Genomic DNA, 17,408 nt, shown 5'->3' with positions numbered 1-17,408 from the left:
ATAGCACACTTTGCTCTAGTTTTTCAATGAATATCTCATTGAGACTCAACCAACTCAACATACAGTAGAGTCTCACTTATCCAACATAAACAGGCCGGCAGAATGTTGGATAAGCCAATATGTTGGATAATAAGGAGGGATTAAGGAAAAGCCTATTAAACATTAAATTAGGTTATGATTTTACAAATTAAGCACCAAAACACCGTGTTATACAACAAATTTTACAGAAAAAAGTAGTTCAATACGCAGTAATGCTATGTAGTAATTACTGTATTTACGAATTTAGCACCAAAATATCACGATGTATTGAAAACATTGACTACAAAAATGCGTTGGATAATCCAGAACGTTGGATAAGTGAGACTCTACTGTAGTAATTACTGTATTTACGAATAGTCAATGTTCTGGTGTAAACAATAGACCCATCTATTGCCTTTATTGGAAGGAAATCACAGAACCAAGCAACCAAAGCACTCTTTTGATCCGAGAAGGGAGAAAAGCCAGTTCAGAAAAACACAAGAAAGCCCCACGAAGAGGCATCAGCGTGCCAGCGCATCGCGGCATGAAATGAGGAAATAAAACCATCAATGCCAGGAAAGACGAAAGACGCACAGCGAGTTAAAGAGAAATCCCACACTTCAGTTTCCTAACTTGGGGCTGAATCATCGACATCCGACAAAGCGATGAAGTCATGCGGTGTTTTGTTCTCCAATGAACAATTTGGCACCGCTTGAAGTGCCTTGGCACAAGGCTACGGGGTCCTGGGAGTTGTAGTTTGTGGCAAAGTCTCGACTCTGGAGCCTCCTTTCCAAAGTGCCAAACTACAAGTCCCAGCATTCCACAGCCTTGAGCCCGTTCCCAATATCCCAAATTCTCCAAAATCGATGGGTGGCTGAGACAGTGGCACCTTTTGTATCGCACCTTGAGTATTTTGTGAGTCTCCTCGAGTCTGTATGGGAGATGGTGGCGGGATATAAATAAAGTTGTTATTATTATTATTTTATTGTATGACCCAGCAAACAAGATAGATATGCTGGATTTCGTATCACAAAATCACAAGTCGAACACTTCCCAAGTGCCTAGGACTGTGTGATGTATTTTCAGATGATGCGTGCAGATCCCAGTCGGGTGGCCTTTTGCAGTTGGCAGATCGTAATTTTGTCAATGTCTATTGTTTCCAAATGCCGGCTGAGATCTTTTGGCACGGCACCCAATGCACCGATCACCACCGGGACCACCTGCACTGGTTTCTGCCAGAGTCTTTGAAGTTCAATCCTGAGGTCCTGAGTTTTTCCTGTTGTTTTTGTCAATGCGACTGTCACCTGGGATGGCAACATCAATGATCCAAACCTTTTTCTTTTCCACAACTGTGATGTCTGGTGTGTTGTGTTCCAGAACTTTGTCAGTCTGGATTCGAAAGTCCCACAGTATCTTTGCGTGCTCATTTTCCAATACTTTTGCAGGTTTGTGATCCCACCAGTTTTTTTATTATTATTATTATTATTATTTGCAGAACTGGTTTATTTGCTCTTCTCACTGAGATTCCTCATTAACTTCCAAGTCATGCCCAACTTGATGGCGGCTTTTCCTTGGAGAGATTTGTTTAGGTCGGTTTGCCATTGCCTTCCTCTGAAGCTGAGAAAGTGTGACTTTCCCAAGGTCACCCCATTGCAATGCCATGGCAAACCAGAATATTGCTAGCGTTTCAGAAAAGCCCTGGCTCCCGCTCAGCTCACGAAATACTCAAGGTGTGATACAAAATACAAACCATTTGAATAATGGGATTTGTAGTTTGCTAAGGCACCAACTCTCTAAAGGCCACGTAAAATTACAACTCCCAGTATCCCACAGCATTGGAGTCCTGGGATTTGTAGTTTGCTAAGGCACCAATGCTCTAAAGGCCACGTAAATCTACAACTCCTAGGATTGCCATGCTATGGAATCCTGGGATTTGTAGTTTGCTAAGGCGCCAACGCTCTAAAGTCAACGCAAAACTACAACTCCCAGGATTTCATAGCATTCGAATTCTGAAATTTGTAGTTTGCTAAGGGCCAAAGACGATAGTTGCACCAACAGAACGAAGCCATGCCATAACGAACAACGAACGTTATCAGCACTTAAGACTTCCTGGGCTGATAAAGAAAATGAAAAAGAAAAGCCCAAACACGTGGTCCATTTAGAAAGCAGATAAGCTTCCCAATTTTTTTTAAAAGTTTGCTGGGGGGGAATTAAGAGGGTGAGAAGGATCAACTGTTTCCAAAACTATTTCTTGACTCATGAGGAAGCAGCAAAGCTGTTTGCATCTTCCAAGAATGTGGGCCAAGCCACTTTCAGGAAATGACAGAGCACAATGGAACCCGAAATGTACACACACTTCATTCAATCCGGAATATTTGGGGAATTAACCCTTGAGTGGGCACAAAAGTGAGACGGGACAGGAGTATTATGTCCTATGGAAAACTATGGGAACATATTGGTATATTAATAGGTTTTTAAATTGTTGTTTGCCACCTTAGTTCTCTTTTTATTATTATTAGAATTATTATTATTGGGTTGTGCATTTTGCGGACTGTCTGGCCATGTTCCAGAAGCATTCTCTCCTGACGTTTCACCCACATCTATGGCAGGCATTCTCAGAGATATTTTTTTTTCGTGTCAGGAGCGACTTGAGAAACTGCAAGTCACTTCTGGTGTGAGAATTTCCCGTCTGCAAGGACATTGCCCAGATGTTTTGATGTTTTGACCATCCTTGTGGGAGCCTTCCCTCATGTCCCCGCATGGAGCTGGAGCTGACAGAGGGAGCTCATCCACACTCTCCCTGGGTTGGATTCGAACCTGGCAGCTTTCAAGTCAGCAACCCAACCTTCAAGTCACAAGGCATCCTCAGAGATGCCTGCTATTGATATGAGCAAAACATCAGGAGAAAATGCTTCTGGAACATGGCCATACAGCACGGAAATAATAATAATAATAATAATTATTATTATTATTATTATTATTATATTTTTGTATGCCGCCTCCATCTCCTCAACAGGAACTCAGAGCGGCTCACATATCATGCAATCATATAATATCATAAAATCAATAGTTAAGACATCAAAGAATGCATTTAAAAACGATTAACAAGTCATGATATAAACCCCACTTGCTTCCAACAGACCTTACAATGTAACATTACTGCGTCTTGAACTACTTTTTCTGTCAAATTTGTTGTATAACATGATGTTTTGGTGCTTAGTTTGTAAAATAGTAACCTAATTTGATGCTTAATAGGCTTTTTCTTAATCCCTCCTTATTATCCAAGATATTCACTTTTGTTTGCTGTGTCATAATAATAAAATTATTATTATTATTAATATTAATAATAATAATATTTGGACACAAAGACAGAGTGTGATACAGGAATCACAAGTTGAACACTTCCCAAATTAATATTACTATTATTACTGACACAAAGACAGAGTATGACACAGCAAACAAGATGTATATGCTGGATTTCATATCAAAAATCACAAGTTGAAAACTTCCCAAATGTTTAGGACTGTGTGATGTATTAAACGACTGAGCAGCAGCAGTGTGATGTATTATTATTGTTGTTGTTGTTGTTATTTTATTATGACACAGCAAAAAAGATAGATATGCTGGATTTCATATCACAAAATCACAAGTCGAACACTTCCCAAGTGTCTAGGACTGTGTGATGTATTTTCGGATGATGCGTGCAGATCCCAGTCGGGTGGCCTTTTGCAGTTGGCAGATTGTGATTTTGTCAATGTCTATTGTTTCCAAATGCCAGCTGTCAGCTCTAGTTTGTAGTGTGGCTTTCTTGCACTGGTTTTTGTTGTTATTATTATTATTACTGTGGGGTCAGAAATCCATCCGTGGGTCTTTATTTGGAAAGCTCAGCTCTGGCGAAAGGCTGACACAAGAACTTTGCTGAGAAAACAGCCAGCAAGAAGAGGTTGATTTCTTTTTCTGAAAAACCGCAACAGGAAGGAGGATGACAAAATCAGAAAAAGAGTGCTGAAATTTACTAAATTGGAAGTGGGTGTGGTAGGGGGGAGTAAGAGAGATAAGATCAACATTACCAGAAAGAAAAGAAAAACTTCTGGGGGGAGTTGAGAAGAATGTGCCTTTTTTCAAGTCCTGAGAAACAAACACAAAGAGAAAACTTCTGAGAAAGTCGGAGTCACTTTCTGGCAGCGTTGTAAAGAGATCCGATCACAGGATTGGCAGGGAAAGACATCATGTTCCGGATACCAAAGTGTGCAAGGGAGGGAGGCCAAGGGGGAGAGGGCTTGTTTTGCTTTAAAAACACACATTCAAACCAAAGCGGGGGGAAAAAGTTCTGTTTTTCAATGGCTTGGAGGTTTTCTGTGCCATGTTTTTCTCCACCTGCCCAGAAATGCAAACTCAGGGACTCTGACACCTCCAAGCGCAGCCTCATCATCTTTGCCAAACGCTTGATCTGCTGAGCTACACACAAAACAAGGGACAAAAACAAACAAACAAACAAAACAAAAAAGACCACAAAGACACTGAATTTGCATCAAGACAGAGGCGGTGGTTTGTTGTTGTTGTTGTTTCTTTCCGAGGAGGAAAGAAAAAACAAAATCACAACGGTTGACTTATTCTTTCTCTTTCCTTCCATCGAAAGCCTTGACTTCCTCAAGGGGAAATTTATGTTTGGGTTGCTGTGAGTTATCTGGCCATGTTCCAGAAGCATTCTCTCCTGACGTTTCGCCCACATCTATCTATGGTAGGCATCCTCAGACATTGTGAGGTCTGTGTGTTTTCCAGGCTGTCTGGCCATGCTCCAGAAGCACTCTCTCCTGATGTTTCACCCACATCTATGTTGGACATCCTCAGACATTGAAGTCTTTTTGGGCTGTACGGCCATGTTCCAGAAGCATTCTCTCCTGACGTTTTTCCCGCATCTATCTATGGTGGACATCCTCAGACATTGTGAAGTCTTGTGTGTTTTCCAGGCTGTCTGGCCATGCTCCAGAAGCACTCTCTCCTGATGTTTCACCCACATCTATGTTGGATATCCTCAGACATTGAAGTCATTTTGGGCTGTACGGCCATGTTCCAGAAGCATTCTCTCCTGACGTTTTTCCCGCATCTATCTATGGTGGACATCCTCAGACATTGTGAAGTCTTGTGTGTTTTCCAGGCTGTCTGGCCATGCTCCAGAAGCACTCTCTCCTGATGTTTCACCCACATCTATGTTGGATATCCTCAGACATTGAAGTCTTTTTGGGCTGTACGGCCATGTTCCAGAAGCATTCTCTCCTGACGTTTTTCCCGCATCTATCTATGGTGGACATCCTCAGACATTGTGAAGTCTTGTGTGTTTTCTGGACTGTCTGGCCATGTTCCAGAAGCATTCTCTCCTGATGTTTCACCCACATCTATCTATGGTGGGCATCCTCAGACGTTGTGAGGTCTTGCGTGTTTTCCGGGCTGTTTGGCCATGTTCCAGAAGCATTCTCTCCTGATGTTTCGCCCACATCTATCTATGGTAGGCATCCTCAGACATTGTGAGGTCTTGTGTGTTTTTTGGGCTGTCTGGCCATGTTCCAGAAGCATTCTCTCCTGACGTTTCGCCCACATCTATGGCAGGCATCCTTAGACGTTGTTAGGTATACCTGCCGTAGATGTGCGTGAAACATCAGGAGAGAATGCTTCTGGAACATGGCCATACAGCCTGAAAAACATACAACAACCCTGCGATTTTGGCCATGAAATCCTTCGACAATATGTTGTGAGGTCTCTTGGAAACTAGGCAAGTGGGGTTAATAACGTCCAGGGCGAGAGAAAGAACTCTTTTATCTGTTTGAGGCAAGTGTGATCTGTTCCACATATATAAACCCCACTTGCCTAGTTTCCAACAGACCTCACAGTCTGCCATAGATGTGGGCGAAACATCAGGAGAGAATGCTTCTGGAACAAAGCCAGACAGCCCAGAAAACTCACAGCAACCCAGATCCATGGGTGACTTGCAGAGAAAGCGAAGACATATAATGTAAACATACATATATACACAAAGCGAATACAAATTATAATTCTGGGGGAGAATTGTATATATTTGGCCATTTTCCCACAAATGTAAACCCTGTCATCATGATGACATACTCTGATAGTAAAGACGTGTCATGAAGTTGTGAGCAATGCCTGGATGACAATGTGAACAGTTGACGTAAGACTGTAATTTAAGATGGAGCCTGTAACCCCGATTAAGTCATTATTACACCATTCATTCTTTGATATAATTGGATTTACTCTGGCTTTCAATACTCACTGCATCTACTATTAGCTGTTAAAGGATATATGTGGGGGTTTAATTGTATCAGAAGCAGCTTGAGAACATACTGCAAGTCGCTTCTGGTGCAAGAGAATTGGCCGTCTACAGAGACTGCTCAGGGGACGCCCGGCTGTGTTAGCTGGGAGGCTTCTCTCATGTCCCCGCAAGCTAGAGCTGACAGACGGGAGCTCACCCCATCTTGTGGATTCGAACTGGCAACTTCAGGTCAGCAGTTCAGCCGGCACAAGGGTTTAACCCATTATGCCACCATGGCTATTATTATTATTATTATTATTAATAATAATAATAATAATGTTTATTTCTTGACCACCTCTTTGCAGGGTTCGGGGCGGGTTACATTGCCAACACACCTATTCATCTAAAAACGTGCTTTTAAAATTCCACAAAATACCTATTAAAATACACAAAACAAAGATTAAACAGAAGACGCCTGCTGTTAGCTCCAGCTCCTGCCAACATGCCAATGTGAGTAGATCAATAGGTACCGCTCCGGCGGGAAGGTAACATTGGCGCTCCATGCAGTCATGCTGGCCACATGACCTTGGAGGTTTCTACGGACAACGCCGGCTCTTCGGCTTAGAAATGGAGATGAACACCAACCCCCAGAGTTGGGCATGACTTAATTTGATGTTTAATAGGCTTTTCTTTAATCCCTCCTTACTATCCAAGATATTCGCTTATCCAAGGTTCTGCCGGCCCGTTTAGCTTGGATAAGTGAGACTCTACTGTAAATATAATTATAATAATAAACATAATAATAATACACAGTGCAGTTTTGGCATCCCTTTGAGTGCCTTTTGGCTCAATGGCATGGGATCCTGAGCATTGGAATCTGGCACTAGCACTCTTTGGTGGATGAAGACCTTGTGAAACTACACATCCCAGGCTTTCCTGGCCTTAAAGTCTCCTTCGGGAGAGATAAAGCAGGGTATAAATAAATATAATTATAATAATAAACATAATAATAATACACAGTGGAATGAGTTCAGTTTTGGCATCATTTTGGCTCAATGGCACGTAATCTTAAGCATTGGAATCTGGCACTAGCAATCCTTGGCGGATGAAGACATTGTGAAACTACACATCCCAAGCTTTCCTTCGGGAGAGATAAAGCTGGGTATAAATAAATATAATTATAATAATAAACATAATAATAATACACAGTGGAATGAGTTCAGTTTTGGCATCATTTTGGCTCAATGGCACAGAATCCTGAGATTTGGAATCTGGCACTAGCACTCCTTGGCAGATGAAGACATTGTGAAACTACACATCCCTGGCTTTCATGGCCTTAAAGCGATGCCAATCCTGGTTAATTCGACAGGAAGGGAGCCAAGAGGCATGCCGAGAATACCAAGCAAACGCAACCCTTCCTCGGCGCGGCAAAGCTTTCCAACACGCGCGCTCGGATAGATAGGAACTTTCCCCAACTTTGGAGCAGACACAGACGAGACCAAAGATGCGTGTCAACGCAGGAAACGATTGGGTACAAGTCTGGCTCCACACCGTACATTTTCCCCGCTTCTAGGCTTTCTAGGCTGCCAAAAACAAGTTCCCAAACTCCGTGCGTAAAAGCGCACGGCGAGGGCGCACGGCGAAGGCGCACGGGAACCTCGAAATCCAAACCCGAAAAACACCGCTTTTTGCAAGCGGATTGGCTCACCCATCTCCTGGAGCTTAGATCCAACCCAGGACGATCCTCTCCACGGCTCCCATCCGACCCCGAGCCCTTCCCGGTCCCGACTGAGCAGGGAACGGAGCGGCTCCCCGCAGCGCCTGGGCTGGGCTGAGCCTCCAAAGCCTCCAAAGCCCGGCGTGCGCTTCCCATTCGTGGAAGAGACTGTCACTCAAAAGAGAGACTGTTTTCCCCGCCCATGAAAGGCTGAGGGATGCTGGGAAGTGTAGTTCCTCTAGGAGACCCATGCCACTTTCTGGGAGTGTGGGTCTTGCAAGAACTCAATGCGTTTGAGAGGGTTGTCTTTGGCAAGGAAGTTTGGCCTCTGAAACAGAAAAAGTCTCAGTTTGGAGAAGGTTTTAAAAATTTTTTGCCAAAGGAGAGCATGGGGAAAAAGTGTCTTTTTTAAAGCCATACTTTATATCTATATATATAAAAGGGTAAAGTTGTTTGCGCCGTGATTATAACAACACAACTAAACGCCCCAGAAATACGAAACTTGGCAACACAACGCAAAAGCCTTGCCTCACGGTGCTTACAACACAACCACACCACAAAAACACAAACCGGAGTCACAAAACCGAAAAAAACCCGGCAAAGATGCACAACAATGCAACTACATGACCCAAACACACGAAACTCGGCAACACGACCCAAAATCCTTGCCCCTAGGTGCCGACAACAAAAAGAAAAGAAAAATAAACTCCTAATTAGAAAAAAAGGAATAAAAGGGTAAAGTTGTTTGCGCCGTGACTATAACAACACAACTAAACGCCCCAGAAATACAAAACTTGGCAACACAACGCAAAAGCCTTGCCTCACGGTGCTTACAACACAACCACACCACAAAAACACAAACCGGAGTCACAAAACCGAAAAAACCCGGCAAAGATGCACAACAATGCAACTACATGACCCAAACACACGAAACTCGGCAACACGACCCAAAATCCTTGCCCCTAGGTGCCGACAACAAAAAGAAAAGAAAAATAAACTCCTAATTAGAAAAAAAGGAATAAAAGGGTAAAGTTGTTTGCGCCGTGACTATAACAACACAACTAAACGCCCCAGAAATACAAAACTTGGCAACACAACGCAAAAGCCTTGCCTCACGGTGCTTACAACACAACCACACCACAAAAACACAAACCGGAGTCACAAAACCGAAAAAACCCGGCAAAGATGCACAACAATGCAACTACATGACCCAAACACACGAAACTCGGCAACACGACCCAAAATCCTTGCCCCTAGGTGCCGACAACAAAAAGAAAAGAAAAATAAACTCCTAATTAGAAAAAAAGGAATAAAAGGGTAAAGTTGTTTGCGCCGTGACTATAACAACACAACTAAACGCCCCAGAAATACGAAACTTGGCAACACAACGCAAAAGCCTTGCCTCACGGTGCTTACAACACAACCACACCACAAAAACACAAACCGGAGTCACAAAACCGAAAAAAACCGGCAAAGATGCACAACAATGCAACTACATGACCCAAACACACGAAACTCGGCAACACGACCCAAAATCCTTGCCCCTAGGTGCCGACAACAAAAAGAAAAGAAAAATAAACTCCTAATTAGAAAAAAAGGAATAAAAGGGTAAAGTTGTTTGCGCCGTGACTATAACAACACAACTAAACGCCCCAGAAATACGAAACTTGGCAACACAACGCAAAAGCCTTGCTTCATGGTTCTTACAACACAACCACACCACAAAAACACAAACCGGAGCCACAAAACCGAAAAAACCGGCAAAGATGCACAACAATGCAACTACATGACCCAAACACACGAAACTTGGCAACACGACCCAAAATCCTTGCCCCTAGGTGCCGACAACAAAAAGAAAAGAAAAATAAACTCCTAATTAGAAAAAAAGGAATAATTGTTTTTATCCAATTGCTGCCCGTTAGAAACATCAAGAGAGAATACATTTCAAACATGACCAGACAGACCACAGAACTCAGAACAACCCAATACAAAGACAAAAAAAAAATACAAAAAAAACCCCATAAAAATAAAATACAATAATACAATTAAAAAAAACATAAATAAAAATAATATAATCAAATCATAAAATATAATACATACAAATAATAATACAAACAAATAATAATAAAACAATAAAAAATAAAATACAGTAGAGTCTCACTAATCCAAGCCTCGCTTATCCAAGCCTCTGGATAATCCAAGCCATTTTTGTAGTCAATGTTTTCAATATATTGTGATATTTTGGTGCTAAATTCGTAAATACAGTAAATACAACATAACATTACCGCGTATTGAACTACCTTTTCTGTCAAATGTGTTGTATAACATGATGTTTTGGTGCTTAATTTGTAAAATCATAACCTAATTTGATGTTTAATAGGTTTTTCCTTAATCCTTCCTTATTATCCAAGATATTCGCTTATCCAAGCTTCTGCTGGCCCGTTTAGCTTGGATAAGTGAGACTCTACTGTACATACAAATAATGCAATAAAAATAATTAAAAACACTAAAAATAATTAAAAACACTAAAAAAATTAATACAATAAAATACTATAATACAAAATAACTAAAAATAATAAAAGAAAATAATAAAATATAATAAATAAAAAGATAAGTTAACAATAAAATTAATTTAAATATACAATTAACATCAAATAAAAATTCCACAACAGTTTTTAGCCAATACCACAGCAACGCGTGGCCAGGCACAGCTAGTCTATATATATAAAAGAGTGATGGCATCACGGCGACCCACAAAACAACAAAACTACAGGCCTCCCAACCTCAAAATTTGACAACACAACCCATCATCCACGCCTCTAGGTTGATACAACAAAAAGAAAAGAAAAACAAAGTCCTAATTAGAGGGAGAGCAATAATTGTTTTTATCCAATTGCTGCCAGTTTAGAGGGCTAAGCTCCGCCCACTTGGTCTCCTAGCAACCTACTCAGTCCAGGAGACAGGCACAGTTAGGCCTCAGGCCTCTTCCACACTGCCTATAAGATACAGATTATCTGATTTTAACTGGATTATATGGCAGTGTAGACTCATTTAGAATCTTATATTATCTGCTTTGAACTGGATTATCTTGACTCCACACTGCCAGATAATCCACTTCAGTGTGCATTTTATACAGCAGTGTAGAAGGGGCAGTTCCAGGCAGATAATATAAGATTACAAATATACAGTAGAGTCTCACTAATCCAACATAAACAGTGTCCTCTATCCTCACCACTTTCACAGTAGGCATGGGCAAAGTTGGGCTCTCCAGGTGTTTTGGACTTCAACTCCCACCATTCCTGGCCTCAGGCCCCTTCCTTTTCCCCCTCAGCCGCTTAAGCGGCTGAGGGGGAAAAGGAAAGGGCCTGAGGCCAGGAATGGTGGGAGTTGAAGTCCAAAACACCTGGAGAGCCCAATTTTGCTCATGCCAGGAGTAGACTCTCACTTATTATCCGTATTGGATAATAAGGAGGGATTCAGGGGCAGCCTATGAAACGTCAAACTACGTTACAATTTTACAAACCAAGCACCAAAACATCCTGTTTCACAACAAACCCACAGACAAAGCAGTTCAATACACAGTAACGTTATGTAGCTATTACTGTATTCACAAATTTGGCACCATAACATTGCGATGTATCGAAAACATTTGACTCCAGGAACATTGACTACTAAAAGGCAGACTGCATTGGGTAAGCGAAGGTTGGGTAAGCGAGACTTTACTGTATATATATATATATATATATATATATATATATATATATGTTATGTTGTTTTATATTTTGTTATATTGTATTGCTCTGGGCATGGCCCCATGTTAGCCGCCCCGAGTCCCCGTTGGGGAGATAGTGGCGGGGTATAAATAAAGTTTTATTATTATTATTGACACAACGACGTTGTATGACACAGCAAACAAGATAGATATGCTGGATTTCGTTTCACAAAATCACAAGTCGAACACTTCCCAAGTGTCTAGGACTGTGTGATGTATTTTCGGATGATGCGTGCAGATCCCAGTAAGGTGGCCTTTTGCAGTTGGCAGATCGTAATTTTGTCAATGTCTATTGTTTCCAAATGCCGGCTGAGTTTTATTATTATTATTATTATTATTATTATTATTATTATTATTATTATTACTCCAGAATATATGGTACATTTATTTTTTCTCTCTGTTATTATTGGTATTATTACATTTATTATTTTTCTCTATTATTGTTGCTACTATTACATTTATTTTACTTTACAGTAGAGTCTCACTTATCCAACATTCTGGATTATCCAGGCCATTTTTGTAGTCAATGTTTTAAATATATCGTGATATTTTGGTGCTAAATTTGTAAATACAGTAATTACAACATGACATTACTGCGTATTGAACTACTTTTTCTGTCAAATTTGTTGTATAACATGATGTTTTGGTGCTTCATTTGTAAAATCATAACCTAATTTGATGTTTAATAGGCTTTTCCTTAATCCCTCCTTATTATCCAAGATATTCGCTTATCCAAGGCTCTACCGGCCCATTTAGCTTGGATAAGTGAGACTACTGTATTTACAAATTTAGCACCATAACATCGCGATGTATCGAAAACATTTGACTCCAGAAACATTGACTACTACCGGTAAAAGGCAGACTGCGTTGGGTAAGCGAAGGTTGGATAAGTGAGACTTTACTGTATATTTATACAGTAACTCCGCTTATCCAACCTTCACTTACCCAACTCAGTCTGCCTTTTAGTAGTCAATGTTTTCGGAGTCAAATGTTTTCGATAAGTGAAGGTTGGATAATTTATTATTTATTTACAGTATTTATATTCCGCCCTTCTCACCCCGAAGGGGACTCAGGGCAGATCACATTACACATATAGGCAAACATTCAATGCCTTTTAACATAGAACAAAAACAAGGCAAACATAGGCTCCGAGCGGGCCTCGAACTCATGACCTCCTGGTCAGAGTGATTCATTGCAGCTGGTTGCAGCTGGCTTGCTCTCCAGCCTGCGCCACAGCCCAAGCCTATTAAGGATAAGCGAGACTATTATACAGTAGAGTCTCACTAATCCAAGCCCCGCTTATCCAAGCCTCTGGATTATCCAAGCCATTTTTGTAGTCAATGTTTTCAATATATCATGATATTTTGGTGATAAATTCATAAATACAGTAATTACAACATAACATTACTGTGTATTGAACTACTTTTTCTGTCAAATTTGTTGTCTAACGTAATGTTCTAGTGCTTAATTTGTAAAATCATAACCTAATTTGATGTTTAATAGGCTTTTCCTTAATCCCTCCTTATTATCCAAGATATTCGCTTATCCAAGCTTCTGCCGGCCCGTTTAGCTTGGATAAGTGAGACTCTACTATATATGTGTATATATATATATATATATACACACACACACACACACACACACACACACACAGAGAGAGTAGAGTCTCACTTATTCAACCTTCACTCGTCCAACATTGTATTATTGTATTATCCAATGCAGTCTGCCTTTTAGTAGTCAATGTTTCTGGAATCAAATGTTTTCGATAAGTGAAGGTTGGATAAGTGAGACTACTGTATGTATATATATATACAGTAGAGTCTCACTTATCCAAGCTAAACGGGCCGGCAGAAGCTTGGATAAGCGAATATCTTGGATAACAAGGAGGGATTAAGGAAAAGCCTATTAAACATCAAATTAGGTTATGATTTTACAAATGAAGCACCAAAACATCATGTTATACAACAAATTTGACAGAAAAAGTAGTTCAATGTGCAGTAATGTTATGTTGTAATTACTGTATTTACAAATTTAGCACCAAAATATCACGATATATTGAAAACATTGACTACAAAAATGGCTTGGATTATCCAGAGGCTTGGATAAGCGAGGCTTGGATTAGTGAGACTCTACTGTATATATATATATACACATATACATATACAGTAGTCTCACTTATCCAACCTTCACGCATCCAACGTTCTGTATTATCCAACACAGTCTGCCTTTTAGTAGTCATTGTTTATATAGTAATTGTTTTCAATTCATTGCAATGTTTTGGTGCTGAAGTTGTAAATAGTAATTACGACATAACGTTACCATGTATTGAACTGCTTTTTCTATCAATTTGTTGTTAAACATGATGTTTTGGTTCTTAATTTGTAAAATCATAGTGTAATTTGATGTTTAATAGGCTTTTTCTTAATCCCTCCTTATTATCCAACATATTCACTTATCCAACATTCTGCCGGCCCATTTATGTTGGATAAGTGAGACTCTACTGTACTTGAACTGCCATGGACTTGTAGTTTGTGGTAAGGCACAGAAGGCGAACTAACGACTTTGTAAAACCGCAACTCTGATGAGTTCATAGCATTGAGCCATAGCAGTCATAGTGGAACCAAACTGCATTCATTCCTCCGTGTAGATGCACCCAAAGGAACTCTGGTCTCCATGGGTTAGTGACCACGTTACATGGGTCGCTCGGCCACTATGGAGATCACGTTTGGCCTTTCCGACCTCAGTCAGAAGACCAGATGACTGCGTTTCCCAGAACCCGGCGCCACCAAAACACATGAGCGTAAATTTTGCAAATGAGAAGAAAGCAAAGAAAAGAGAACTCGAAAGAGGAGGGAGAGCAGAAGGAGAAGAATCAAAGCCTCCGGCGTCATGTCTAGGAATAGAAACGGGAGCGCGGCCAAGTTATTACAGAAGATGAGTAATCCACTTAAGTCATTCCTCTAAACACCATTCCTTGTAAGAGAATTAAAATATCAGCTTACATCACCAAATGCCGGATTGGAAATCCGTGCAGGCATTACGCTCGGCTTGCAAAGCCTGGCGATGAGTAAGAGCCGGAGGACAAGCGAACAGACTGTCCAGGACAAAGATCTCACCGCAAAAAGGGGAAAAAGAAAAGGAGAAAAAGCCGAGCAAGAGTTGAAGCCCGTCCAAGCCACTGAGCCGGCCATAAAAAACAACTGTCAAGAGAGATCTCGCGGAGGAGAAATTAGAAACAGAGAGCGCATACTCTGAGAGCTTGGGAAAAGGAATCTGGAGACCAGAGCTCCCCAATTCCCCCAGCCAGGCTCAATATAGTAGACTCTCAGTTAACCAGAACTCTCAGGGCCCTTCCACACAGCCATATAACCCAAAAGATCAAGGCAGAAAATCCCACAATATCTGCTTTAACTGGGATATATAGAAGTGTGGACTCAGATAACCCAGTTTATTATTATTATTGGAAACACAACAAGATGAGTCCACAGCAGACACTCTGCTGGCTGTTGTACTGGATTATTATTATTATTATTATTATTATTATTATTATTATTATTATTATTATTATTCAGTCCTCTAGAGTAGAAACAGATAAGAGGCCTTCTTAAATCTCGCACCTGCCTGCAGGTGAGCGCCTCTCATCTAGAGTAGAAACCGATAAGAGACATCCTTAAATCTTGCACCTGCCTGCAGCTGAGCGCCTCTCCTCTAGAGTAGAAACTGATGAGAGACATCCTTAAATCTCGCACCTGCCTGCAGCTGAGCGCCTCTCATCTAGAGTAGAAACAGATAAGAGACATCCTTAAATCTCACACCTGCCTGCAGCTGAGCGCCTCTCATCTAGAGTAGAAACAGATAAGAGACATCCTTAAATCTCGCACCTGCCTGCAGCTGAGCGCCTCTCATCTAGAGTAGAAACAGATAAGAGACATCCTTAAATCTCACACCTGCCTGCAGCTGAGCGCCTCTCATCTAGAGTAGAAACAGATAAGAGACATCCTTAAATCTCACACCTGCCTGCAGCTGAGCGCCTCTCATCTAGAGTAGAAACAGATAAGAGACATCCTTAAATCTCGCACCTGCCTGCAGCTGAGCGCCTCTCCTCTAGAGTAGAAACAGATAAGAGACATCCTTAAATCTCACACCTGCCTGCAGCTGAGCGCCTCTCCTCTAGAGTAGAAACTGATGAGAGACATCCTTAAATCTCGCACCTGCCTGCAGCTGAGCGCCTCTCATCTAGAGTAGAAACAGATAAGAGACATCCTTAAATCTCACACCTGCCTGCAGCTGAGCGCCTCTCATCTAGAGTAGAAACAGATAAGAGACATCTTTAAATCTCGCACCTGCCTGCAGCTGAGCGCCTCTCATCTAGAGTAGAAACAGATAAGAGGCATCCTTAAATCTCGCACCTGCCTGCAGCTGAGCGCCTCTCATCTAGAGTAGAAACAGATAAGAGACATCCTTAAATCTCGCACCTGCCTGCAGCTGAGCGCCTCTCATCTAGAGTAGAAACAGATAAGAGACATCTTTAAATCTCGCACCTGCCTGCAGCTGAGCGCCTCTCATCTAGAGTAGAAACAGATAAGAGGCATCCTTAAATCTCGCACCTGCCTGCAGCTGAGCGCCTCTCATCTAGAGTAGAAACAGATAAGAGACATCCTTAAATCTCGCACCTGCCTGCAGCTGAGCGCCTCTCATCTAGAGTAGAAACAGATAAGAGACATCCTTAAATCTCGCACCTGCCTGCAGCTGAGCGCCTCTCATCTAGAGTAGAAACTGATAAGAGACATCCTTAAATCTCGCACCTGCCTGCAGCTGAGCGCCTCTCATCTAGAGTAGAAACAGATAAGAGACATCCTTAAATCTCGCACCTGCCTGCAGCTGAGCGCCTCTCATCTAGAGTAGAAACAGATAAGAGACATCCTTAAATCTCGCACCTGCCTGCAGCTGAGCGCCTCTCATCTAGAGTAGAAACTGATAAGAGACATCCTTAAATCTCGCACCTGCCTGCAGCTGAGCGCCTCTCATCTAGAGTAGAAACAGATAAGAGACTTCTTTAAATCCCACACCTGCCTGCAGCTGAGCGCCTCTCATCTAGAGTAGAAACCGATAAGAGACATCCTTAAATCTCACACCTGCCTGCAGCTGAGCGCCTCTCATCTAGAGTAGAAACAGATAAGAGACATCCTTAAATCTCACACCTGCCTGCAGCTGAGCGCCTCTCATCTAGAGTAGAAACAGATAAGAGACATCCTTAAATCTCGCACCTGCCTGCAGCTGAGCGCCTCTCATCTAGAGTAGAAACAGATAAGAGACATCCTTAAATCTCACACCTGCCTGCAGCTGAGCGCCTCTCCTCTAGAGTAGAAACAGATAAGAGGCATCCTTAAATCTCGCACCTGCCTGCAGCTGAGTGCCTTTTCTCTAGAATAGAAACAGATAATAGGCATCCTTAAATCTCGCACCTGCCTGCAGCTGAGTGCCTTTTCTCTAGAATAGAAACAGATAAGAGACATCCTTAAATCTCACACCTGCCTGCAGCTGAGCGCCTTTTCTCTAGAATAGAAACAGATAAGAGGCATCCTTAAATCTCGCACCTGCCTGCAGCTGAGTGCCTTTTCTCTAGAATAGAAACA

At 41.6% G+C, this 17,408-nt stretch overlaps 1 protein-coding gene across 2 annotated transcripts in view; it reads right to left on the bottom strand.

Moving 5' to 3' along the window:
• The window catches only part of arid5a (AT-rich interaction domain 5A), a 41,085-nt gene extending 32,972 nt beyond the window's left edge, over positions 1–8,113 (bottom strand). For both annotated transcript variants that reach the window (XM_062961063.1, XM_062961064.1), the window contains exon 1: positions 7,992–8,113. In XM_062961063.1, the coding sequence (XP_062817133.1) occupies positions 7,992–7,995 (4 nt within the window). In that variant the 5' untranslated portion in view covers positions 7,996–8,113. The remainder of the gene's footprint in view (positions 1–7,991) is intronic.
• Between the last annotated feature and the right edge of the window lie 9,295 nt (positions 8,114–17,408).

The sequence above is a fragment of the Anolis carolinensis genome, unplaced genomic scaffold, assembly GCF_035594765.1.
Source record: "Anolis carolinensis isolate JA03-04 unplaced genomic scaffold, rAnoCar3.1.pri scaffold_8, whole genome shotgun sequence".
Classification (NCBI taxonomy): domain Eukaryota; kingdom Metazoa; phylum Chordata; class Lepidosauria; order Squamata; family Dactyloidae; genus Anolis; species Anolis carolinensis.
The sequence above is the reverse complement of the archived record's forward strand: the minus strand, read 5'-3'. Positions and strand labels throughout refer to the sequence as shown.